The 21,653-nt window shown below is 37.3% G+C and overlaps 1 protein-coding gene and 1 long non-coding RNA gene across 3 annotated transcripts; one reads left to right on the forward strand and one right to left on the reverse strand.

The window, feature by feature from the left end:
* Positions 1-482: 482 nt before the first annotated feature.
* On the forward strand, positions 483-17,905 carry LOC127439574 (collagen alpha-1(I) chain-like). Of its 2 annotated transcripts, XM_051695743.1 has the most exons (41): positions 483-512; positions 649-693; positions 821-866; positions 1,031-1,075; positions 1,495-1,548; positions 5,198-5,251; positions 5,356-5,409; positions 5,802-5,855; positions 5,950-6,003; positions 6,116-6,160; positions 6,251-6,295; positions 6,523-6,630; positions 6,738-6,791; positions 6,863-6,916; positions 7,233-7,286; positions 7,434-7,541; positions 7,884-7,937; positions 8,051-8,158; positions 8,407-8,460; positions 8,581-8,634; positions 8,743-8,796; positions 9,008-9,061; positions 9,135-9,242; positions 9,324-9,377; positions 10,171-10,224; positions 11,464-11,517; positions 11,652-11,705; positions 11,783-11,836; positions 12,296-12,349; positions 12,986-13,039; positions 13,134-13,187; positions 13,346-13,399; positions 13,492-13,545; positions 13,816-13,833; positions 13,973-14,026; positions 14,134-14,196; positions 14,607-14,772; positions 14,883-14,989; positions 15,073-15,150; positions 15,251-15,433; positions 15,520-17,905. In XM_051695743.1, exons 3-41 carry the CDS (start codon positions 846-848, stop codon positions 15,667-15,669), a joined length of 2,649 nt encoding a protein of 882 aa, XP_051551703.1. In that variant the 5' UTR covers positions 483-512; positions 649-693; positions 821-845; the 3' UTR covers positions 15,670-17,905. The 2 variants fall into 2 exon arrangements, 1 of the variants encoding a protein (XP_051551703.1); XR_007896993.1 differs by lacking the exons at positions 15,073-15,150; positions 15,251-15,433; positions 15,520-17,905 and having other exon boundaries at positions 14,626-14,772.
* Positions 17,906-17,985: 80 nt separating this feature from the next.
* Positions 17,986-18,987, reverse strand: LOC127439660 (uncharacterized). Its single transcript, XR_007897005.1, has 3 exons — positions 18,653-18,987; positions 18,256-18,550; positions 17,986-18,140 (listed from the first exon to the last, which is right to left on the reverse strand). It is a non-coding gene; the product is annotated as an uncharacterized LOC127439660 (long non-coding RNA).
* Between the last annotated feature and the right edge of the window lie 2,666 nt (positions 18,988-21,653).

The following is a 21,653-nucleotide window of genomic DNA, read 5'->3' on the forward strand; positions in this document are numbered from 1 at the left end:
CCTCCCTGGTTTATCTGGTATCAAAGGTCAGCCAGGTGCTTCAGGTATCCAGGTATGCTATAAAACTTTTTCAGTAGTATTTACAAGAGACTTCCCTGTGACATGCCTTACAATACCTCAACTAGTGATGAATTATGTGTAGACCAATGAAAGCATAAATCAAACAAAATCTTCAACAACCGAAGTTCAAAAGAAGACTGATTGACAAAAAATTTGTTTTCACATTTTTCTCTCACTTTTTTCCACAGGGTGAAGATGGTGAAGTGGGTCCTCAGGGAATGCTTGGAAAAGAGGGTCAGAAGGTCAGCATATGACTTTCAGATGGAGCTATCACACTAAAGCAGCCTCATAGTGAAGAGCTCACCCTTTTATATGAATCCATTAATTGCAGTAATGTTGCCCAAAGGCTCTTTGTCAATAACCCGTCTCTTTATTTATTCTTCTTTTTTTAAACATAGGGCAGTAGGGGTGAACCAGGTTGTAATGGAAGAATGGGCCCCAGAGGATCCAGAGTAAGAATTATTTTTTCATATATATATATATATATATATATATATATATATATATATATATATATATGTTTAATGTTTAATAAAGATAAGGAAACGTGTCTCATTTGATCACATTTACTTGTGTTAATATGCTCAGGGTCGAGCAGGCCAACATGGTCCTCCTGGTATACCTGGAATAGTGGTAAGTGAACAGAATTTGACAGTATAATGAGATAAGATTCATTTTATGATTTGGATCATGTTGTATTGAATATAACTTTGTACTTTGCGTTTTTGTCTCATTCATTGCTTGTGTTTATTTGTCGCAGGGTTTACGAGGTCCAGTTGGTGCAGATGGACCAGAAGGAAAGCCTGGTACACAGGTTCCCATTTCATACACTTAATATCAAGTCTTTTAGATCAGTTGTAGCGGTTTATCATATGTGACTGTATGCTCTACAATTACAGCAAAGTAAAATATCAAAATTAATTATCTGTGAAATGTTTTTTTCTGCTGATATGCTGTATGTGTCTTGCAGGGTTTTTCTGGTTCTGTCGGAAATCCAGGAGATAAAGGACCTGATGTATGTCCTTCATCATCAATTATTTAAAACATTATTTTATTAATTTCGAGTCATTTGAGAGCAGACTACCGCGTAGTAAAAGCTTGTAGTAAAGAGCAGATTCTTCTTTATAAAGAGCTATAACCACCATTATTCTTTATTCATCAGTCCTTACAAGGAGGGAAAAAATGTTATATTGGCATGTAAAAGTTAAATTGGCCTGAAAAAGGTGAAAAGATCATATACTGTTAAACTTAACAAGACCTTAAACATCTCTGGGGTTTATCACTTTATGTTGTGGGAGGATAATCTTTTTGTTTAAGCTAGACAACAAGAACTGGAAGCGTGTTTAGTGATGTGTCAGCCATATGTAATGTTAAACTGAACTTGTTGTATATCTTTTTTTTATTTTATTATTATTTAATCTTTGTTATCTGAAGGGCCTCAGGGGTGTAATTGGAGAGTTGGGAAAACAAGGGCCTCCAGGCTCACAGGTGAGCAAAACAACCAACTGTGGACTGGAAAAGGCCAGTGAAAGTACTTAAAATACATTTACGTTGTTTTGGAAATTGTTACACAGTAGGCAAAATTTGAAAGTGCTACAAAAATCCTTAATATTTAGTTTTTTTATTTTTATTTTATTAAAATGTTGGACTATCTAAGTGCTCAAAAAAGTACTGTATTTAGGGTACAGTGTTGCTAATGGCACACCTTAAAGGATTAGCTTACCCAAAAATGAAAATTCTCTCATCATTTGCTCACCCTCATGCCATTCCAGATGTGTATGACTTTCTTACATCTGCTGAACACAATCAAAGATTTTTATAAGAATATTTCAGCTCTATAGGTCCAAACAATGCAAGTGAATGGGTGCCAAAATCTCCAAAATGCACATGAACACAGCAAAAAAATAATCCATAAAACTCCAGTGGTTAAATCCATATCTTCAGAAGTTGTGGGTGAGACACAGAGACACAGTTCATTATTTAAGTCTATTTTACTATCATTCTCCACTTTTACATTCTTCTTCTTTTGTTTTTGGTGATTCACATTCTTCATGCATATCGCCACCTACTTGGCAGGAAGGAGAATTAATGGAAAAACTGACTTAAATATTGATCTGTTTCTCACTCACCCCTATCATATCACTTCAGAAGATATGGATTTTAACCACTGGAGTCTTATGGATCACTTTTATGATGACTTTATGTGCTTTTTGTAGCTTACATTTTTTGGAACCCATTCACTTACATTGTATGGACAGCTGAGATATTCTTCTAAAAATCTTTGTTGGGGGCCTTTACCCCCAGGGGGGCTTTTTACCCCAAATATTAAACTTTCACTTATTGGGCATTTAATGAATTTATATATATATATAGTTTTGAAACACTTGACCGAAATGTATCCCATGATCTTAAAAATCTTTTGATCTGAAGGCGTATGCTTAAATGTTTGAAATTAGTTTTGTAGACAAAAATATAATTGTGCCACCATATTAATTTATTTCATTATAAATCTAACATTTAATTTAAAAAAAGAAAAAGTTTTTGAAATTGATGACTTGGACCAAATAATAAAGAAAAGCAGCCAATAAGTGCCCAGCATATAGATGGAAACTCCTTCAATACTGTTTAAAAAGCATCCCAGGGTGATACCTCAAGAAGTTGGTTGAGAAAATGTCAAGAGTACGTTTCTGAAAATTCTAGGCAAAGGGTGACTACTTTGAAGATGCTAAAATATAACACAGTTTTGATTTATTTTGAATTTAGTTTAGTCACAACATAATTCCCATAGTTCCATTTATGATATTCCATAGTTTTAATGAATTTACTATTATTCTAAAATGTGAAGAAAAAAAAATTATAATAAAGAATAAGTGTTTCAAAACTTTTGACCAGTAGTGTGTGTGTGTGTATATATATATATATATATATATATATATATATATATATATATATATATAATACTGGCAGCCAAAATTTTGGAATAATGTACAGATTTTGCTCTTATCGAAAGAAAATTGGTACTTTTATTCACCAAAGTGGCATTCAACTGATCACAATGTATAGTCAGGACATTAATAACATGAAGAATTACTATTACAATTAATAACTTCAACTTAAACTACTTCAAAAATTTCTCATCAAAAAATCCTCCACATGCAGCAATGACAGCTTTGCAGATCCTTGACATTCTAGCTGTCAGTTTGTCTAGATACTCAGGTGACATTTCACCCCACGCTTCCTGTAGCACTTGCCATAGATGTGGCAATGTCTCGTTGGGCACTTTTCATGCACCTTATAGTCTAGCTGATCCCACAAAAGCTCAATGGGGTTAAGATCCATAACACTCTTTTCCAATTATCTGTTGTCCAATGTCTGTGTTTCTTTGCCCACTCTAACCTATTCTTTTGATTTTCTGTTTCAAAAGTGGCTTTTTTTTTTTTGCCATTCTTCCCATAAGGCCTGCACCCCTGAGTCTTCTCTTTACTTTTGTACATGAAACTGGTGTTGAGTGGGTAGAATTCAATGAAGCTGTCAGCTGAGGACATGTGAGGCGTCTATTTCTCAAACTAAAGACTCTGATGTACTTATCCTCTTGTTTAGTTGTGCATCTGGCCTTCCACATCTCTTTCTGTCCTTGTTAGAGCCAGTTGTCCTTTGTCTTTGAAGACTGTAGTGTACACCTTTGTATGAAATCTTCAGTTTTTTGTCCATTTCAAGCATTGTATAGCCTTCATTCCTCAAAACAATGATTGACTGATGAATTTCTAGAGAAAGCTGTTTCTTTTTTGCCATTTTTGACCTAATATTGACCTTAAGACATACCAGTCTATTGCATACTGTGGCAACTCAAAAACAAACACAAAGACAATGTTAAGCTTCATTTAACAAACCAAATAGCTTTCAACTGTGTTTGATATAATGGAAAGTGATTTTCTAGTACCAAATTAGAAATTTAGCATGATTACTCAAGGATAAGGTGTTGGAGTAATGGCTGCTGGAAATGGGGCCTGTCTAGATTTTATCAAAAATGGCTTTTTTCGGGGGCATGGGTAGCTCAGCGAGTAAAGACACTGACTACCACCCCTGGAGTGCAAGTTCGAATCCAGGGCGTGCTGAGTGATTCCAGCCAGGTCTCCTAAGCAACCAAATTGGCCCGGTTACTAGGGAGGGTAGAGTCACATGGGGTAACTTCCTTGTGGTCGCTATAATGTGGTTCTCTCTCTCGGTGGGACACGTGGTGAGTTGTGCGTGGATGCCGCGGAGAATAGCGTGTAGCCTCCACACGTGCTATGTCTCCGTGGTAATGTGCTCAACAAGCCACGTGATAAGATGCGTGGATTGACGGTCTCAGATGCGGAGGCAGCTGAGATTCGTCCTCCGCCACCCGGATTGAGTCTCTACGCCACCACGAGGACTTAGAGCGCATTGGGAATTGGGCATTGCAAATTGGGGAGAAAAGAGGAGAAAATCACTATCTGTGTTAAACACAAACTTTTTTCAAATAGTGATGGTGCTGTTTTTTACATCAGTAATGTCCTGACTATACATTGTGATCAGTTGAATGCCACTTTGGTGAATTAAAGTACCAATTTACTTCCGAAACAGCAAAATCTGTACATTATTCCAAACTTTTGGCCGTCAGTGTACATATATATATATATATATATATATATATATATATATATATATATATATATATATATATCACCTTGAACAAAATTGAAAATTACAAATAAGTATTTTGTCACAAAATAAATGTGATAATTTCCAGGATATTCATTAGCTACATAAATTTGCAACATTTTAAATATTATTAAATATTAGATCAAATTATGTCAAAATCAAACTTTAGACATTACACGCAATGATCTCATGGATAAGGAAAATATTGACAAACACATGTTAAGGAAAGTCCTGTGGTTGGTTTTTATGCTATTTAATGTTTTGGGAGACAAAAAAATCAAAGGTACCTTTTAACCCCGGGAGCCTTTTGCTCCGTTGTACCCTAATTGTTTATGCATTTTACACAAAACATTTCTATACTTCTACTGTATATTTCGCCTTTGATTCTCTGGTCACTGTTTAAGTTATACTGTTCAACACATCCATCTCAGGCTACGGTTTCTCATGTCATTAGGGCCCACCTGGCCGACCAGGCCAAGATGGCACCCAAGGTCTTCCTGGTGAGAGGGTGAGCTTCTCAAAGTTTTGTGGCTTGCTATTAAAACAGTATGCATCTAAGTAATAAGGCAGTCTTTAAATGTAGCATCACTGTGTTTGTTTGTTTTTTATCAGGGCTTCACTGGAAAACCCGGCATGTCAGGTCCACAGGGGCCTGTGGGCATGTATGTAAGTGTCATCCAGTCCAATTCCTGCTGCCAGTCAAATTTCATGACTTTAGCTCATATCAATGTGTTGATGCAAAACATTCTTTGCCATCTCTTATATATCTTCATTTATTGCCTTTGAACAATTGGTCTGAAGTGGGTTGAGGAGCTAAATTATTCTTTATGAACAATTCATGTTAATAAAGTGCAATAATTTATACTGATCTAATCACTTATACTGTTCACGATCCCTGCTTAAAAGACCAGAGACTTTTCACACGGTATGACTATGCTGATCCACCAGCTAAACCAGCTTCAAACGAGCACTATCAAGCACAAACAGCCTTGACTGGCATGAGAAGTCTGGTAATTTCAGCAAGGATTTGATTCTGAATGCTGTTTTCTTGCTCTCAGGGTTATCCGGGAACCACAGGCCTTCGTGGACTACCAGGTCACATAGGAGAGAGGGTTAGAACTTACTCTCTGCTTTAAACATTAAACAATGCACTTTTAAAGATTTATTGGATCATTCTGTTGGATCATATTTTTTGTGAATCTACAGGGTGAACCTGGAATCCGGGGGCCTGTGGGGCCACCAGGAGCGAGGGGACCACCTGTAAGTTTACATGTATATCAGCTGATAAGTACTTTATTACCTTCTAATGTTCCTAATGTTATAACAACAAGTTAATACTTTAAAATTAGCTTTACCCTGTTGTCATTCTTAGGGTTTACCTGGCCCACCTGGTGAGAAGGGCCTATCTGGACCACCGGTAAATTAACTTAAACGCAGATTTTTGAAAGCTTTATGACATACATACTTTTTTCAGAGATTTTCTATAGTGTTTTCAACAATTATTTAGGGTTGCCAAGGGGAGTTTGGACTTTTTGGCTTCCAAGGAATGCCTGTAAGTAGCCTTCTTGTAGTAAATACATTTTTAATTTCCTGAAAGTACTATTAGTAAGGTAAGCATGTGGTGTATAATACTTACTGTATAAATTAACCTGATGGCCCAATGTTGACGAATATAATGCTTTTTGTGTCATAATCAGACATAATCATATTTGAGCAATAATGTCAAGTGTGCTTTGTTGTATTTTCATGCATGCCTATACTGTATATTTATAAATTAAGGGACCCGTAGGCCTACCAGGGACTGAGGGAATGAGAGGAAAGCAAGGCCCCCCAGGGAGCCAGGGCCCTCAGGGGCCTCAGGGAAAACAAGGGCCAGTTGGATTGCCAGTGAGTGGGTACCCCTCATTTTGATCATTGTATGGATAGCTTTCAGTTTACAATTCTGAGTTTGTACCTGATATATTTGTTTGTGATCATATTCTGTCATTATTCAGGGCTCAACGGGAGCAAGTGGAGTGGTTGGTCAAGCTGGAAAGAAAGGGGAGCAGGTATAGATTTACTAAAACAGCTTACACTACACATAGCGCTAAGCTTTTGATTCATAATTTTTTATTTTTAGGGAGTGCCAGGTCCTCCTGGTGAACCTGGTTCTGTTGGATTGGATGGAAAACAGGTCAGTTAATTTCATTATATACAGAATAAACTGCTATTAGAACTGCTCACGTTTAAGTACCCTGAATCAATTTTCTCTTTCCTTGAGCAAGTTACCAAATAATGCAAGTAACTTGATCTCTAAATTAAAGTGTTTTGAGCAAAAGCAAGAGTCATACCTTAATCTGAGGACAATGTTTTAAAATTGGAAAAGTTTAGATAGTCTAAAGTGCTGGAGATTTTTGTTAGAGTGTACCGTACATTAGCTACCCCCACCTCTTAGTAAAATTCAGAGTGAATTAGCATATACTGTTCAATTGACCTCTATGTGCACATAGGGTCCTCCTGGTCCAGCTGGTTTTGAGGGTCCATCAGGAGCAAAAGGGGAATATGTAAGTGCCTTCATTAAAGGATACCTAACCAATGCCACATATTGATGCTGGTTCATATCAATTCAACAAAACCTTAACATTGATTCCATCAGCTGCCTCTCCAGGCTCTTTTACGTCAAATTATTTTATTTGTATATTTGATCTAAGGGATCACTTGGACCCTTTGGAAAGCCTGGCCCAAATGGACCTCCAGGAGAGCCAGGACCCCGGGGCTCTCCGGGAATGCAGGGTGAGCCAGGGCCAAGTGGCAAAGAGGTCAGTTTCATTGATAATCTGATGCTTCAAGTCAAGTTATTAAGCTACAGTATATATCTCTAAGGACTACTGTAGTTCACCCAAATATGAACATTTTGTAATTTCATCCTATTGTTGTTCCAAATCCGTATGACTTTATTTCTACTGTGGAACACTCAAGGTGAATTTTTGAAGAATATCCTAGGCTCTATTTTCCATATAATGAAGGCAAATGAGGAAGGGAACTGTCAACTAAAAAAAGCTAATTTTTGGTATTTTTATTCATTTAAAGTGCATAACAGTAAGCTATATTTAATTGTATTTTAAACAAACATGTTGGTCATGTGTGATCTTTATATGCAGGGAGGTATCGGACCTCCAGGTGATATTGGAGACCCAGGCCCTGAAGGAAAAAAGGTATATTAATTGTTAGTAAAATCTGATTAGATGCACTGGTGAGGTCTTTACACTGATAAATTAGTACACAAATGCTTCAGTAAAGTGAAGTAGCCACATTCTTATTCGATTAGGGTGACCCAGGACATAGAGGTTTCTTTGGGCGACAAGGGCCACCTGGATTTTTGGGGGATCGAGGAGAGCGAGGATTGAAGGGGAACAAAGGCTACATTGGTGTACAAGTTAGTGATCTCCTCTTCATATGTCTCCAATATCCTATTTCTGCACAATATTTCTCAAAGCTTCAGTGTCATAGTGAAAATCAATGGGCATGAGGATGGACTCGTTGCATCCCTCATTCATTTTAAGAAAGCCACACATTTTGAGTCTGCCTTCTGCACAGCTAGCTTAGAGAGGGAACATTGCTAATATGTATTATTTTTCTCCTGTAAGTGAATAGTGCTTTAAATGGTGAATATGTCTTCACCAGGGCCAAAATGGGTTGATGGGAGAGATTGGCCCATCTGGCTTGATGGGGCTAGAGGTACGATTTTTTTATTTAAGAAATGTAACCCTTTAATCAAGTTATATAGTTTGTATGATTGTACATTCTTTTATAGAGAACACACTTGGTTGAGTCTATAAGTTGGGTTTGTTGTTGCAGGGTTTGATGGGACCTCCGGGACCACCAGGAGCTAATGGTTCACCAGGTCCAAAGGTATCACAAAGCTCTTGCCTCTTGTTTCTTTCATCAATGTTCCCTGTCATAGATCAGCATTACCTTATACATTTCACAATGTAACTGACCTCCTCTTGGTTTTATAAGGGAGAAACTGGATCACCTGGTGTCACTGGCGATCCAGGAGATCAAGGCGATCAGGTAAACCTACAAATTGAGTAAAGCAATAGCATTTGATTTGCATATACAATTGCATGAACATGAGATGTTGCAAACTACATACGTTCCTTCACACAACATTTCATTCAATGCCCCTTTTGAATGTACATTGACTCCTCACTGGGAATACAGAAAGCTTGAGGTAAACCTCTCAAATAAATGTTCAAAGTCATTAAGTATTTTTTGTCTACAGGGAATGGCTGGGAAGAGAGGTTTAAAGGGGGTTATGGGGAAGCCAGGACCTCAGGTTAGTACGGCTACCCATTTCAAGGTAAATTGTGATGTGATAGACTTTTAAGAGACTAATAATGGTATTGCAGGGAGCCTTGGGTCTCAGAGGCCCTGAGGGCTTACTGGGCCCCAAGGGTATGCCAGGACATGAGGGACCTAAAGGTGAACCAGGAGGACAAGGACCTCCAGGGCAAATGGTGAGGCTCTGAAAACTGGGGGTTTGTATAATGTGTAAGTGAGGTATGCTTGGTGCCAACTGTTGACTGTCTCTTGTCCAGGGACCACCGGGTCTCCCTGGGACTAAAGGATCTTCTGCATTGCCTGGGACAGAGGTACAGTTTGTCCTTATTAATGTATAATTAAAGGGATAGTTCACAAAAAATTAAAATTCTCTCATTATTATCTCATTATTTATAAATTATCTAATTATTTCTCTCATGATATATGCCTTATGCCATCCCAGATGTGTATGACTTTCTTTCTTCTGCAGAACACAAAGATTTTTAGAAGAATACTTCAGCTCTGTAGGTCCATACTATGCAAGTGAATGGTGGCCAGAACTTTGAAGGTCCAAAAAGCATATAAAGGCAGCATAAAAGTAATCCAAATGACTCTGTTGATAAATGCATGTCTTCAGAAGCAATAAGATAGATGTTGGTAAGAAACAGATGAATATTTTAGTCCTTTTTTACTATTAATCTCCACTTTCACTTTTTTCTGTTGTTTTTTTGCGATTGGGCAGGGAGAAAAATTTATAGTAAAAAATAACTCAAAAATTGAGCTTCAGAAGACATGGATTAAACCACTGGAGTCGTATGGATTAATTTTATGCTGCCTTTATGTATATTTTTGAACTTCAAAGTTCTGGCCACCATTCACTTGCATTGAATGGATGAACAGAACTGAGATATTCTTCTAAAAATATTAGTTTGTGTTCAGCAGAAGAAAGAAAATTATACATATCTGGAATGGCATTAGAGTAAATGATGAGAGAATTTTTTATTTTTGGGTGAACTATCCCTTTAAATGCAGAATTTTGTAATATGTTGCCGTTTTACGCATTCTGTCAAAAATCCATCAATCTCATCTTCATTTGAATTTAGTGGGTGTTGCCCTTATTTGCAGGGACCTCCAGGAGAATTGGGTGCACATGGCCCTATTGGCCCACCAGGACCACAGGTCAGCATTTTAAAAGCTGAACTAGATTTTGTTCATTTTTTGTTTGGTGCTTGCCTGTGAAAAGCTCACTACCATAATGTGACGGGGTTTGTTGCAAGGCTGCTATGCAGGTGGTTGCTAGGGTGTTCCAGGTGGTTGGTAGGGTGTTGCTATGTGGTTGCTATGTGTTTACTTATTAGACTGAGTCAAAAGAGCAAACCCCCAAGCCTCTATAATATTCTGGTCCATAGATATGGCTCAAGTCCCTCCTTTAATGTAAGTCTATAGATGAAGTTACTGTTTACAAACAAAGGCTCTGCCCTGCCCCTTCCAGGTTCTTTTGGTTGCCCAGAATAGAGCTGCTGTCTATGGGCGCTTCTCACCAATTGCGCTGAAACTGCCCAAAAAGTGCTGTTTGTGGGGTTGAAACACCCCGTTTCCCACAGTTTATTGGAGATCAGGCTTCTTTAAATTTCCACCAGATCGTTTGCATCAGGAAAAACTCAGGATTTTACATAAATTATATTTCACAGGTCACCGTTATTGTTATCACGTCTGCTCTGTTAGACACAATTGACCCGCAGCAGCTGTTGGTGGATGTTAACCTTTTTTAATGAAGAAATCACGCAAACTCTGATTGCAAACTGCTGTTTTTAATTTCCAAAGTGCTGTCGCTGTAACATATGAGGTCAAATATGATCTAACAATGATCTTATCTGATCAAGACCACCATGTACGATATAAGGGAGGAATAGATCCCGTCTCCACCACCGCAGCAAATGGACTACTGTTTGTGAAAGGATAAGTGAATAAAAATAATGTCATACAGCGAAAATGATGTCTTTGCATTTATATTGAATGCAGTAAATAATATTGTTCAATTGAAATGGCTGTTATTAAGTTTTGATATGGAATATGATCATATTGAATAAAATATGATTTATTGTATGTGGGTTAATAATTCAAGCAATTAATATACATATTGTATGTCTGATGGTAGTTTTCATTTCTAAGTACCTAAATTCTTAGGCTTTAGAAGTTTGTTAAACGTGTGAGTATGTGTATTCATCAACATGTTACATGTTATGATGTTAGAGGCTTATTGTACCAAGTTTAAACTTGTTTTGCCAATATTTCAGTAAAGAACCCACATACTTTCTTCACTGTAAACCATAGATATACCTTCATAATAACTTTAGGAAATATTCTTTCACTTTCTGAACATTGAGTGTTATGTTAATATTCTATTCCTTTTGAAAGGGTCCCAAAGGAAGAGCTGGACCTCAGGGGAGAGAAGGACAGAAAGGCCAGAAGGTTAGGATGATACTTAACGCCATTCATCATATCTTATGACTTTGTAATCTAAAACTATTAACAATTATCCCTACTCCAATTTTTCCATTCATGTCTGAATAAATTATCACTAACTAAGGTTTCCAATTTTTCAGGGAAATAGTGGTCAAGTAGGAGCTCCTGGGGAAACTGGGCATGCTGGAAGGAGAGTACGTACTGTTATGAGTTTCACTAAGGTTTGTGTAGAGCATTAGAAGTGGAAATTGATACATTCTGTCACTCTTAGGGGAAAAGAGGTAAAGCTGGTCAGAGAGGCCTCAGAGGACCCAGAGGGGAGAAGGTACACATTTATTGATTTCTCATTTTTAGACACTTCTTAAACTTGAATTGCAGGATGTTTTTCAGTAATTATCAGAAGTTACTTTACATTAGGTGGCCTTAACTACTATGTACTAACATTAAATACATACAAGACTATGTATTTACTGTGTAACTACATGTTGTTCTGCAAAATTCCCACATTTGCTGCTACTGAGGTTGAGGTATGGGTAGGTTTAGAAGTAAGGGTAGGGTTAGGGTTAGGATTAGGGGTTAGAGTTAGGTTTTGGCGTAAGGGTTGGGTTAGGGGTAAAGTTAACAGTGTAACTAAAAATGTCAAGCACTTTAAATGTAATTACAATGCAACAACATGTATGTACATAATAAGTACATTGTATCAAATGGTTAAGTACATTAAGTAGTTAAGGCCACCTAAAATAAAGTGGATCCTTTACACCAGCTTTTGTTTGATTTGTAACAGGGACTGAAGGGAACACTGGGAATGTCTAGACCTCCAGGTAGACCAGGACCATATGTAAGTGAATGTGTGAGGGGTTTCACACTCCCAAATAACAACTTGACCCTGTGTTTTGTTTCTGAATTTATAAAAATTAAGAGAATATTTTTAGTGGTCTATGTCCAAAAAACATAGATAACATCAGTGATTCCCAACCAGAGGTATTTTAAGCAGGTTCAAGGGGGAAATTGGAAAGATTTAAATTTAGCTTTTTAAGCTAATAAAACAGAACAAAATACTGTAGATTAAAATACGTATCTATGATTTTCTTTTAAAGAAAAGGATACAAAAAATGTGTAATGTGAGCAGGTTTAGATATTTATATGAATGCCATTTATATGAATGCATACAGACAGTATGTGCTACTTAGTGGGTGTTTTTTTTTTTTTTTCCTTCTTTTTTAGCCCAATGTATCGTTGTTTTATTGTTTTTTTGTTTTGTTTTTTAAGTGACTAATAATTTGATACTAATTATTTAGTAACTAATAATGGTAAATTAAGTTAAGGGAAACACATTTCTGGTTTGGTGTTGATGAAGGGGAACATGAACTGTATTAATGGGGCCGAGGGGGTACATAAGGCACAAATTGTGGGAAACACTGGAAAACAAAACAGAAATGCCAATAATAACCAGATATCCTCTGTATTGTTTCAGGGTTTACCAGGCAATAAAGGCGAGAAAGGAGAGAATGGTGAAAAAGGCTTTAAGGTATGGGGCATTGACCATGCAAATGTGATGTTAGAACTGGTGTTGACAGAAATGAGAACCTGGAAGTTAGAATTCCTCTTATTTCTGTCTGCAGGGAGAGAAGGGGGAAATAGGGCGACCTGGCCCTCCAGGGGGAGATGGACTGAAGGTACTTTCATCCATCACAATCAAACACTAGAGGAAACTGCAAAATATTTCCTATTTTACACCCAACAGTATTTTGTGTACATAACGCTTTTGCTTTTTATTTGGATTGATTGAGTCTCTGTTTGTTTGTTTGTTTGTTTGTTTATTTGTTTGTTTCAGGGAGAGCAGGGCCTTTATGGGGAGAAAGGGAGAAATGGACCTAAGGGAGAGCAGGTGGCATACTTAGACATACAGATACATTTACCATATATTCTGCATATGGACCATTTGCATGAAGAGTAAAGTGTAATTTCTGCCTCTTTTAGGGGGATATTGGACCCACAGGTCAAAGAGGGACCCCAGGTCTACCAGGCATGCCCGTAAGTGATCATCATTAGTTCAAAATGGAACAACAAATCTGTAATAAAGATTATGCATTTGTGTTTTATAAATAGGGTTGAGTAAATATTTAGGAGATTAAAGCAGACGTTGTCAGATAAGAAAAAAAAAACATAAAAAACCTGAACTGAGCATAAAGGCATACAAATAAGAAAGAAGCTTTAGAGTCTATGAGAGGATACTTTCATTCACAAATCACAAACGTGCTGCTTGTAATAGGATTTCATTCTGTCTATTTCTTTACTCCACAGGGACTGTTTGGAGAAAAGGTTTGGAACAATTATTTTTAAATAGATTCATTGTTGTCTTGTCCACATTCGCAATAAATATTTTGTAAATAATAATTAACATTTGCTCATGTAGAAGATTAAACGTGTTTATTCTGAATCTGTTAACTTTTATCTTTAGGGTTTGAAAGGATATCCAGGACTTTCTGGTCCAAAAGGAGAGAGAGGACCTCCTGTGAGATTGACATTACTCAAGATACATTATTCTCTATAGGATCTTACATAATTTTCAGCAAAATGCCTGTGTTTTAGTAAGTATAACTGTAACTGTGCAATTTTTAGGGCTTACCAGGTCTTCCAGGTCCTCCAGGATTATCTGTGAACCTAACACTGACTCAGCTAAAAGTAAGTAGCTGATAATTGATTGAAGATGTGCTTGCTCAGGAGCCACTCATCATATTACATTCATTCCCTTACAAAACTTTAAAGTTCACCGCAAATTTGCTGCAAATTCGCCATAGATCATTTTCACATGCAAATGAGCTTTTGCGGCAAACTTGCAGCAAATTGTCCATTGTTGCCAAAGGTTTGCTGGAGGTTCACCACTACCGGTGAAGAGCTGCAAACTTCTGGCAAGCATTTGCGGTGAATTATAAGCTCATTTGCATGTGAAAATAACGAGCAGCAAAGTTTCGGCTAGTTTAGATTTTTTGCTAGGGTAATCACACTATTTTTATTCTGGTAGGTAGAAAGTAGGACTTTTATCCAAAACTGTACAGTTGTCAAAATGTCCAAATGCTTTTCTTACATGTCAGGACCTTGTGTACCTGTCAGACAAGCCCAACTATCCACTTATTAGGACCCTGCTGGACTCCCTTCAGCAAGACCTGCGACTCTTCATAGATCCACCAGACGGCACTAAGGAGCATCCGGCAACCACCTGCCTGGAGTTGATGCTCTGTCATCCCAACTTTTCTAGTGGTCAGAATCATTCTCATGGATGTTAATGTCACATTATATACCTAAATATATCAGTCTGTGCTTATGAATAATGTTCCATTTGTTAATGATTTTTCATTTGTTTGTCTCAGGAATGTATTACATCGACCCAAATCAGGGCAGTTCAGCTGATGCTTTGCTGGTTTATTGCAACTTCAGTTCAGGTGGACAAACATGCTTGCCACCCCTGCAGCCGCAGGTCTGCAGACATTTCCTTTACATATAAGCATTTTGTGTATTATATTAATATTAGACTGTTAATGAGAGACCTCTCTGCTTCAGATACCAATGAGATCCTGGCTCAACGACTCCAGGCCAGATTCATTTACTTGGTTGAGCTCTAAAGACGGTGGCTTTCAGGTATTTTGGTTGCTAAGAACAATCAACCCAAATAATTTCCTGCTATATTGTTTTGTTTGGTTGGTTGGTTTATCTTTGCTAATTCTTTGTTTCTTTATAGTTTGATTACACAGGAACTGGTGTGGTACAGATGAGATTCCTTCGACTAAACAGCAAGATTGCAAAGCAGAACATCACATTTTCATGCCAGCCAAACAGCCACCAAAGTACCAGTGAGAGAGAGATTAAGTTCCTTGCAGATTCAAGAAGACAGAGCTTTTCGGGAACATTACGAGATTGTAAGGTAAAACAACTTAATTCTGGCTGTTTTGTAAATGACATTAGATCTTGTTATTTAATTTAATATGTGCCTTTTTTTTTCTGTTTTAGCCTACAGGTGCACTGGATACAGGGACTCTAGAGTTTGTATTCCAGTTCGAAAGTGAACACCTGGAGCTTTTGCCAATCAGAGATGTGGCTTTATTTGGCCACATGCCAGAAAAGTTTCAATTTACAGTAGGACATGTCTGCTTCAGCTAGACAAACACACTTTTATTTGAGGACTTGCTGGACTGCTGTGCAGAACTCTTATGATTAGCTTTTGGCTGAGAAAAGCAGAGCCAAGAATTATAAACAAAAGAAGTAAGGCCATTCTCCAAGATCACGACGTTATCTTTTCTCCTCTCCATCAGCTGTAGGAATGGAGATTCCAAATGAAGTCTTTATTTCATCTTAAGTTTGTAAACTAAGCTGATTTGTTGTCCAGTGGCAACCGTAATTTGGTGCACAGCTTCTTATAAAGAGTTGTTGTATATCGTTTACAATGCGTGTTTTATGTTAAATAGCTTTATTTATATGATGTCATAATGTTGGATGTTACTTAGAATTCAATTCACATTTTATAAACCACATAATTGAAATAATTCAAATCCCTTTATTCAGGTTTTGTTGCAGCTTGTGACTGATAGCACTGTGATGTCTGGCAGCAACATCTCATATTAATATACAATGTGCCTCAAATTTAGTTAGACTGCTTGAAACAGAGACTAATAATATGAAATATTTCCACACTATATTTATAATATAAAAGAATTAAAAAGCATAGTTTGGTCGGTTGCTGTGGAAACATTGTCAATAATGCATGTCATATAAATTATTAAATGTACAATAATGAATTATATTAATAGTTTTGAATAATGCAGTGTCCGTTGTCATTTGTGCGTGCAAATTACAAACATGGTTGAAAATAACAAAAAACAATAAAACAAATGATGACATTTTAGCACATTGTGTAAACAAGCTCATTACAAACTGTCTTTGGATCCAAAGAACCATTGCAGTGTGGTTGCTTTAGTAGACTCCAAAATTATTTTCCAGCTCATTTATTTCTGCAAGATTTGATTATTTGCAGTACTAGACCATGTTCCTGCAGGACAGTGCTCCTGTGACTTAGAAATACATGCACTTTGGCACCATATTGTAGCCCAGTTTCTTACTGATGATGTGTACACTGAAACTTAAGTGACATTTTCATCGATGCATTTCCCTTTAAGTATGGAAAGAGAAGCAGCTACTTTGTCACTTATAAAAATTAAGAACTACAAAATCAACTTAAACCCTTAAACTGTACTTTTCAAATGGAATATCAGTAATTAATTACTGCAAAAATAGCCACATTATCTGGGTGAAGTTCAATGATTATTGAATTAAATTGCCCAAAGGCTTATGTTGAAACTAAGGAGATGATTCCAAAATAGGGAAACTATCAGCATTCCAGGTGACTGTGAGATTAAACTGGTCTGAAACCTTCAAATCTACGTATTTGTACATTGCTCATTTGTGGGATTAGACAGTTGTCAATACCAAGTCAAAGGGATAGTACAACCCAAAATGAAAATTCTGTCATCGTTTACTCACCCTCCTGCTGCTTCAAACCTGTTTGACTTTCTTCCTTAAATGGAACACAGAAAGAGAGGTTAGGTGGAATTACAGTCTCAGTCACCACTTTATTTGCGTGGAAAAGAAGATGGAAGTGAAAGTGAATGGTGACTGAGGCTCTCAGTCCCAAATATTCTGTCTAACAAATGTTTTGTGCTTAACAGAAGAAAGAAAGTTATATTATGGTGAGTAACTGATGACAGAATTTTATTTTTTGGGTGAACTATCCCTTAAATGTTAAAATCTGGCTAATAATACACAATGCAAATGGCTAAGGAAAGATGAACCCTTTAGCTATGAGCTGTTTTGTCAACCACATGCTTTAGTTTCAGCTAATCTTTTACTGTAAATTCTAAACCGTATTTCTTGACCCATCCATCTGGGACTGTAATATATGCCATTATTAATCAGGTGGCTTTTACAGAGCAACCCATGACTGGAATAAACTTCCAGCCGAATTAAAAAAAGATCTAAAAAGTCAATGTGCTTTAAAAGTTAAAACTCTGGTTATTTCCAATCAAAACAACACAGAACATAGAATTTTGTACGTAGCTTTGCTATAATACTGTATTCAGTGAGCAACTTGTGTTTGATTTTATTTGTTTTGGAATTTTAAATACTTTATTTGTTTTAGAATGTTGTGATGGTATGCTGTTTTTTTATGTATTAGAATGAATAGAATGTTTTTCTTTGATGAAGTGTAGGGTTTTCTTTTTTAACATTCAGCCTACCCAGACACCGCAGATGAAAGTTAGCTACTTTGGCTAAATCTGGCACAATTAACATAAAACAGTGTTTTGTTAATTAATGTGTGTTGTCCCTGATAAACCAATAAATACATACATACAGTTTTTTATTTGCAACATGTTTTTTAATGCAACATTTTTTTTTTTTTTTTTTTTGCACCATTGTGTTGGCCACTGATGCTATCTAGCCCCCTCCAAGTCTTGCTGTTGCTGCTTTCTTATGCCTCCATTAGGCAGCAATCTCTCAGTAGACCCTCCTCTTTTCCTTCTCCTCCTCCATCTTGGCCCTTTTGTGAATCTGGTTGATGGTTTTGGGACCCATATCAGCTTAATGAGACACCCGTTTGTTTTGAGAGGAGAACAAAATTAAAACTGTGATGACACTTATTCCCTTTAGTTCTACACACCTTCACTATTGAAAACTTATAAACACACAACTCACCAGACGCAATTCAAAAACATCCTGCAGCAGGAAGCGAAGACATAATCTTTCAATTATTCACCAAAATCCCAATTTCCTTAAAATAGCTGTCCGTTTGTGACTGAAAGAAAAATAAATCACAACATGTCAACATGGATGTGTCAGCAGACCACTATTCTGGGTTCATCTTTGCGTTCTTGATGTCCAGGTGATGTTTAACAGTGGTGAGAATTTAGCAGAGGCACTCGAGTGACTCGTCGTCATGATGTTCCAATAACTTGACGACGCACTCATGCATGATTGCCTCTGCGAGCATCTGTAAGTTGAACAGCTATTTTAGTTTAGACATGGATTTGTGTTCATGTACAATATACAGGATTCAAGACTATACAATAACATTAGAGTACTTAAGACTTACTGATTTGGCTGCCTCCACCTCTCTCTGCTTCTCTGCCAAGGCATCGTCATCCATCTCATCCTTATAAAACTGCTTCCTACAATGATTCAGCAGCAGCCGAAATTTTGAAGTTCAACTTCAAACACAGAACACATAAATAACTGAGACTGGGATGTAAAATCTTCATTCTTTGTTCTGAGCTAAAGATTCATTCTGAAAATCATTTTAATTCCTTTGAATAAATTTATAGGTATGCCACCTTTTCCATCAGCTGATCAAATTTCTGAGACATGGAGGGGTCTTGTCTCACCCTGAAGGGGTTTATTTTGCGATAACAGCTGTACATGTATTGACTGTACATTATCCCGCTTATTACACAGCTACTAATCAAATAAATAAATACATGGCCATAAAATGTTGATTTGCGTTGAAATTATGTAATTGTGAAGAAAGAAATCTCTGAACAGATTAAATCAACCTCCGGTTTGCATCGGAGTTCTGTTGGTGTTTACTTTGTAAAAATGACTGTCTGACTCCTCATTATTCAGCTTATTACAAGACTACTTGCCAAATAAATAAATAAATGCACATGAAACATTGATTTCAGTTGGAATTATTTTATTAAATTACTTGTAGTCAGGGATCTCACAGTGATTCGAGAAGCAGGAGAGACGGCTCGCAGAACCCGGATGAGCGGTCTGATACGTCTCAAACCCTGGATGTGTGGTTGTTACAGTGCAATATCTGACTGCTTGATGGCGTCATTGACCAATCAGAATCGAGTATTCCAGAGAGCCATGTAATAAAAAAACGTTAATGAGCATATTGCTGAATGCTCTTCAAGACACTCTTTAGTGTTAAACACTCTTTCTCTGTTTTCCAGGCTTTTTGTAAACTATTTAATAACAGGTGCAACAAAACATGATTTCTCTGCTTATTGAAAATAAAGGCAGCTAAACAAAGGCTGGTTGAAATGTGCATTTGGCTAAAGCCAGAGTGAAGGAGCGCACCTCAGCCTTCTGGGTCCACGTTACACAACCTTCTCAGTCCATATCATGCTGGGCTTCCAGGCATTTGATGTCTTCTTTAGCTGCATCTCATTGTCCTGTTTCAGGTCAGTGATTTTGCGTCCAGGATCTTCAAACAGTCTGTTCAAGCAGTAGCCTTTCACTACTGACTGCACAGACATAATCATGTATTGCTGGGCAGGTTGAATTTTCAAACAAAAGATTCGGAGAACATATATCAACTGGAGTCAAAAATTCAGTTTTGAATAAGTGTGAAAAGTAAAATGAGAAATAGGAGGAACAAACCAGTGCTCCTCTTTTCTACATTGTCTGTGGGACTAGAGTCATGGATGGAGGCTCTGGATGCATGGGCAGCTTATATCCATGTGGCTTTAAAAGCAATCAGTCAGCAAGGCACATACATTTTAGATCTCCCACTCTAATGGATAAGCAGGTTATATTCCTTTATTGCCATTGTAGTCAGTTTAATGATGCGGTACGAATTGGTACTAATTTATAAGTAAAAGAGAAGGATCTTCTCTCAGAATGACTCAGTAGTATGGAATAACATGCATTAGTGATAGATAGTTTCCCTTGGCATAAGCCCCGTCCTACGGTTCAGCATTAGGATTCTCGCTTGAACCATCAGATCCTACCGGAAGGCGATGATGGCAGGGGAGAGGAGCTTACCCCTTACAGCAGGACGGGACCTAAATTGGTAGTGTTGGGGTGGCGGTGGATGAAAGCAAAGCGGCGAAATGAGCAATGAGAGATGGCTGTGGGACCTTATAAGGCATAGGCTAGATCATGTTTGGATGAGATGCCGGAATTCAATAAATAAATGACATAATGCTACTATGAGTCCTCTTTGAGAATTATCACTTAGGCTTCCATTTCTTTAAAAGAGAAGGGCCCTTTCAGAAGACTGTTAGCGAATGGCACATTCATACAGTAATGCCATGCTCCCTTCAAAGCCCACATCAAAAGCTCTGTCCTTCGGAGTGAGTAGGGCATAGGGATGATCACTTTCGAATGGAATTCGCCCTTAGTGTGGCTTTCCCTAGTATTGGAGCATGTTGTAATCAAAGGTCAACATGTGTTCAATAAACTGTTTATTTTTTCCTGGCCAATGATGATAGCTTTTTTTTTTTTTTTTTTGTAGCTAAGACTTTGTCTTTTGTCTTTCTCAAATTCTCTGTCTCTACAGAGAAATTGGATTTTAAAAAATAAATCTACTGTGAGAAATATTCACTGGAGTAAAAGGTGCGACAACTAGGCCTGTTCTTCCCAAGAAAACACTTTTTTCATTCTGAAAATATTTAATTTAAATATTACATAACACATTATAATGCTGCTATTAAGAGCCTAAATGACACACAACAAGCTTAAAGCAGTTTGAGCACCCTCATCCTTTTCAAATGGTAACCCTACATAAGCAATGCCACACAGGCCTGCTTCCAGATCAAATTTGCTGAGGGTGCTTCTGAAAATAGTGGGGGTGCTCTGCTTAATAATATCTGATTATTGGCCCCTATCAGTGTCAATATCAATGTACCCCATATCTTGTCCATTGTGGTTATGGCTCTGCAGTGCATCATCTTCTCGTCTGAATACTCAAAATTGAGTACTCAAATTGAGACACGTTCCCCATATGTATAGTATCATCATTGTGGTATATTAGCAAAGTATGATGCACTGCTACTAGTGACTACTAGAGTTCTGAATAGTACACCCATAAGATTCTTTGGTAGTACATGAACTGAATGTCGTTCACACCAAACCGTTTTTAGACTGATGTCTTTGACTGTTGTGCTGCATCTCGCTGTCAGTTCAGGCTGACATTTACGTGGATTTATAATAGATATCTTATATACACTAGATATAAATATAATAATAATAATTTAAAAAAAATGGTTTAGAGCTCAGGGGCCCTTAGGTTTAGAGGCCAGTGTGCAACGTTCCGATCTGTCATTTAAACTGACAACACGGTGTCAATTTAAAAAGAACTTAAAATG

Source organism: Myxocyprinus asiaticus, chromosome 4, assembly GCF_019703515.2.
Source record: "Myxocyprinus asiaticus isolate MX2 ecotype Aquarium Trade chromosome 4, UBuf_Myxa_2, whole genome shotgun sequence".
NCBI classification, from domain to species: Eukaryota; Metazoa; Chordata; class Actinopteri; order Cypriniformes; family Catostomidae; genus Myxocyprinus; species Myxocyprinus asiaticus.

What these genes read in the sequence shown, in the direction of transcription:
- LOC127439574 (XM_051695743.1), top strand. Translation starts at nt 846, where the DNA reads ATGGACCAGAAGGAAAGCCTG. An exon ending in CAGGTCACATAGGAGAGAGG is followed by an intron (nt 5,856 to 5,949) that starts GTTAGAACTTAC and finishes GTGAATCTACAG; the next exon opens with GGTGAACCTGGAATCCGGGG. An exon ending in TAACACTGACTCAGCTAAAA is followed by an intron (nt 14,197 to 14,606) that starts GTAAGTAGCTGA and finishes CTTACATGTCAG; the next exon opens with GACCTTGTGTACCTGTCAGA.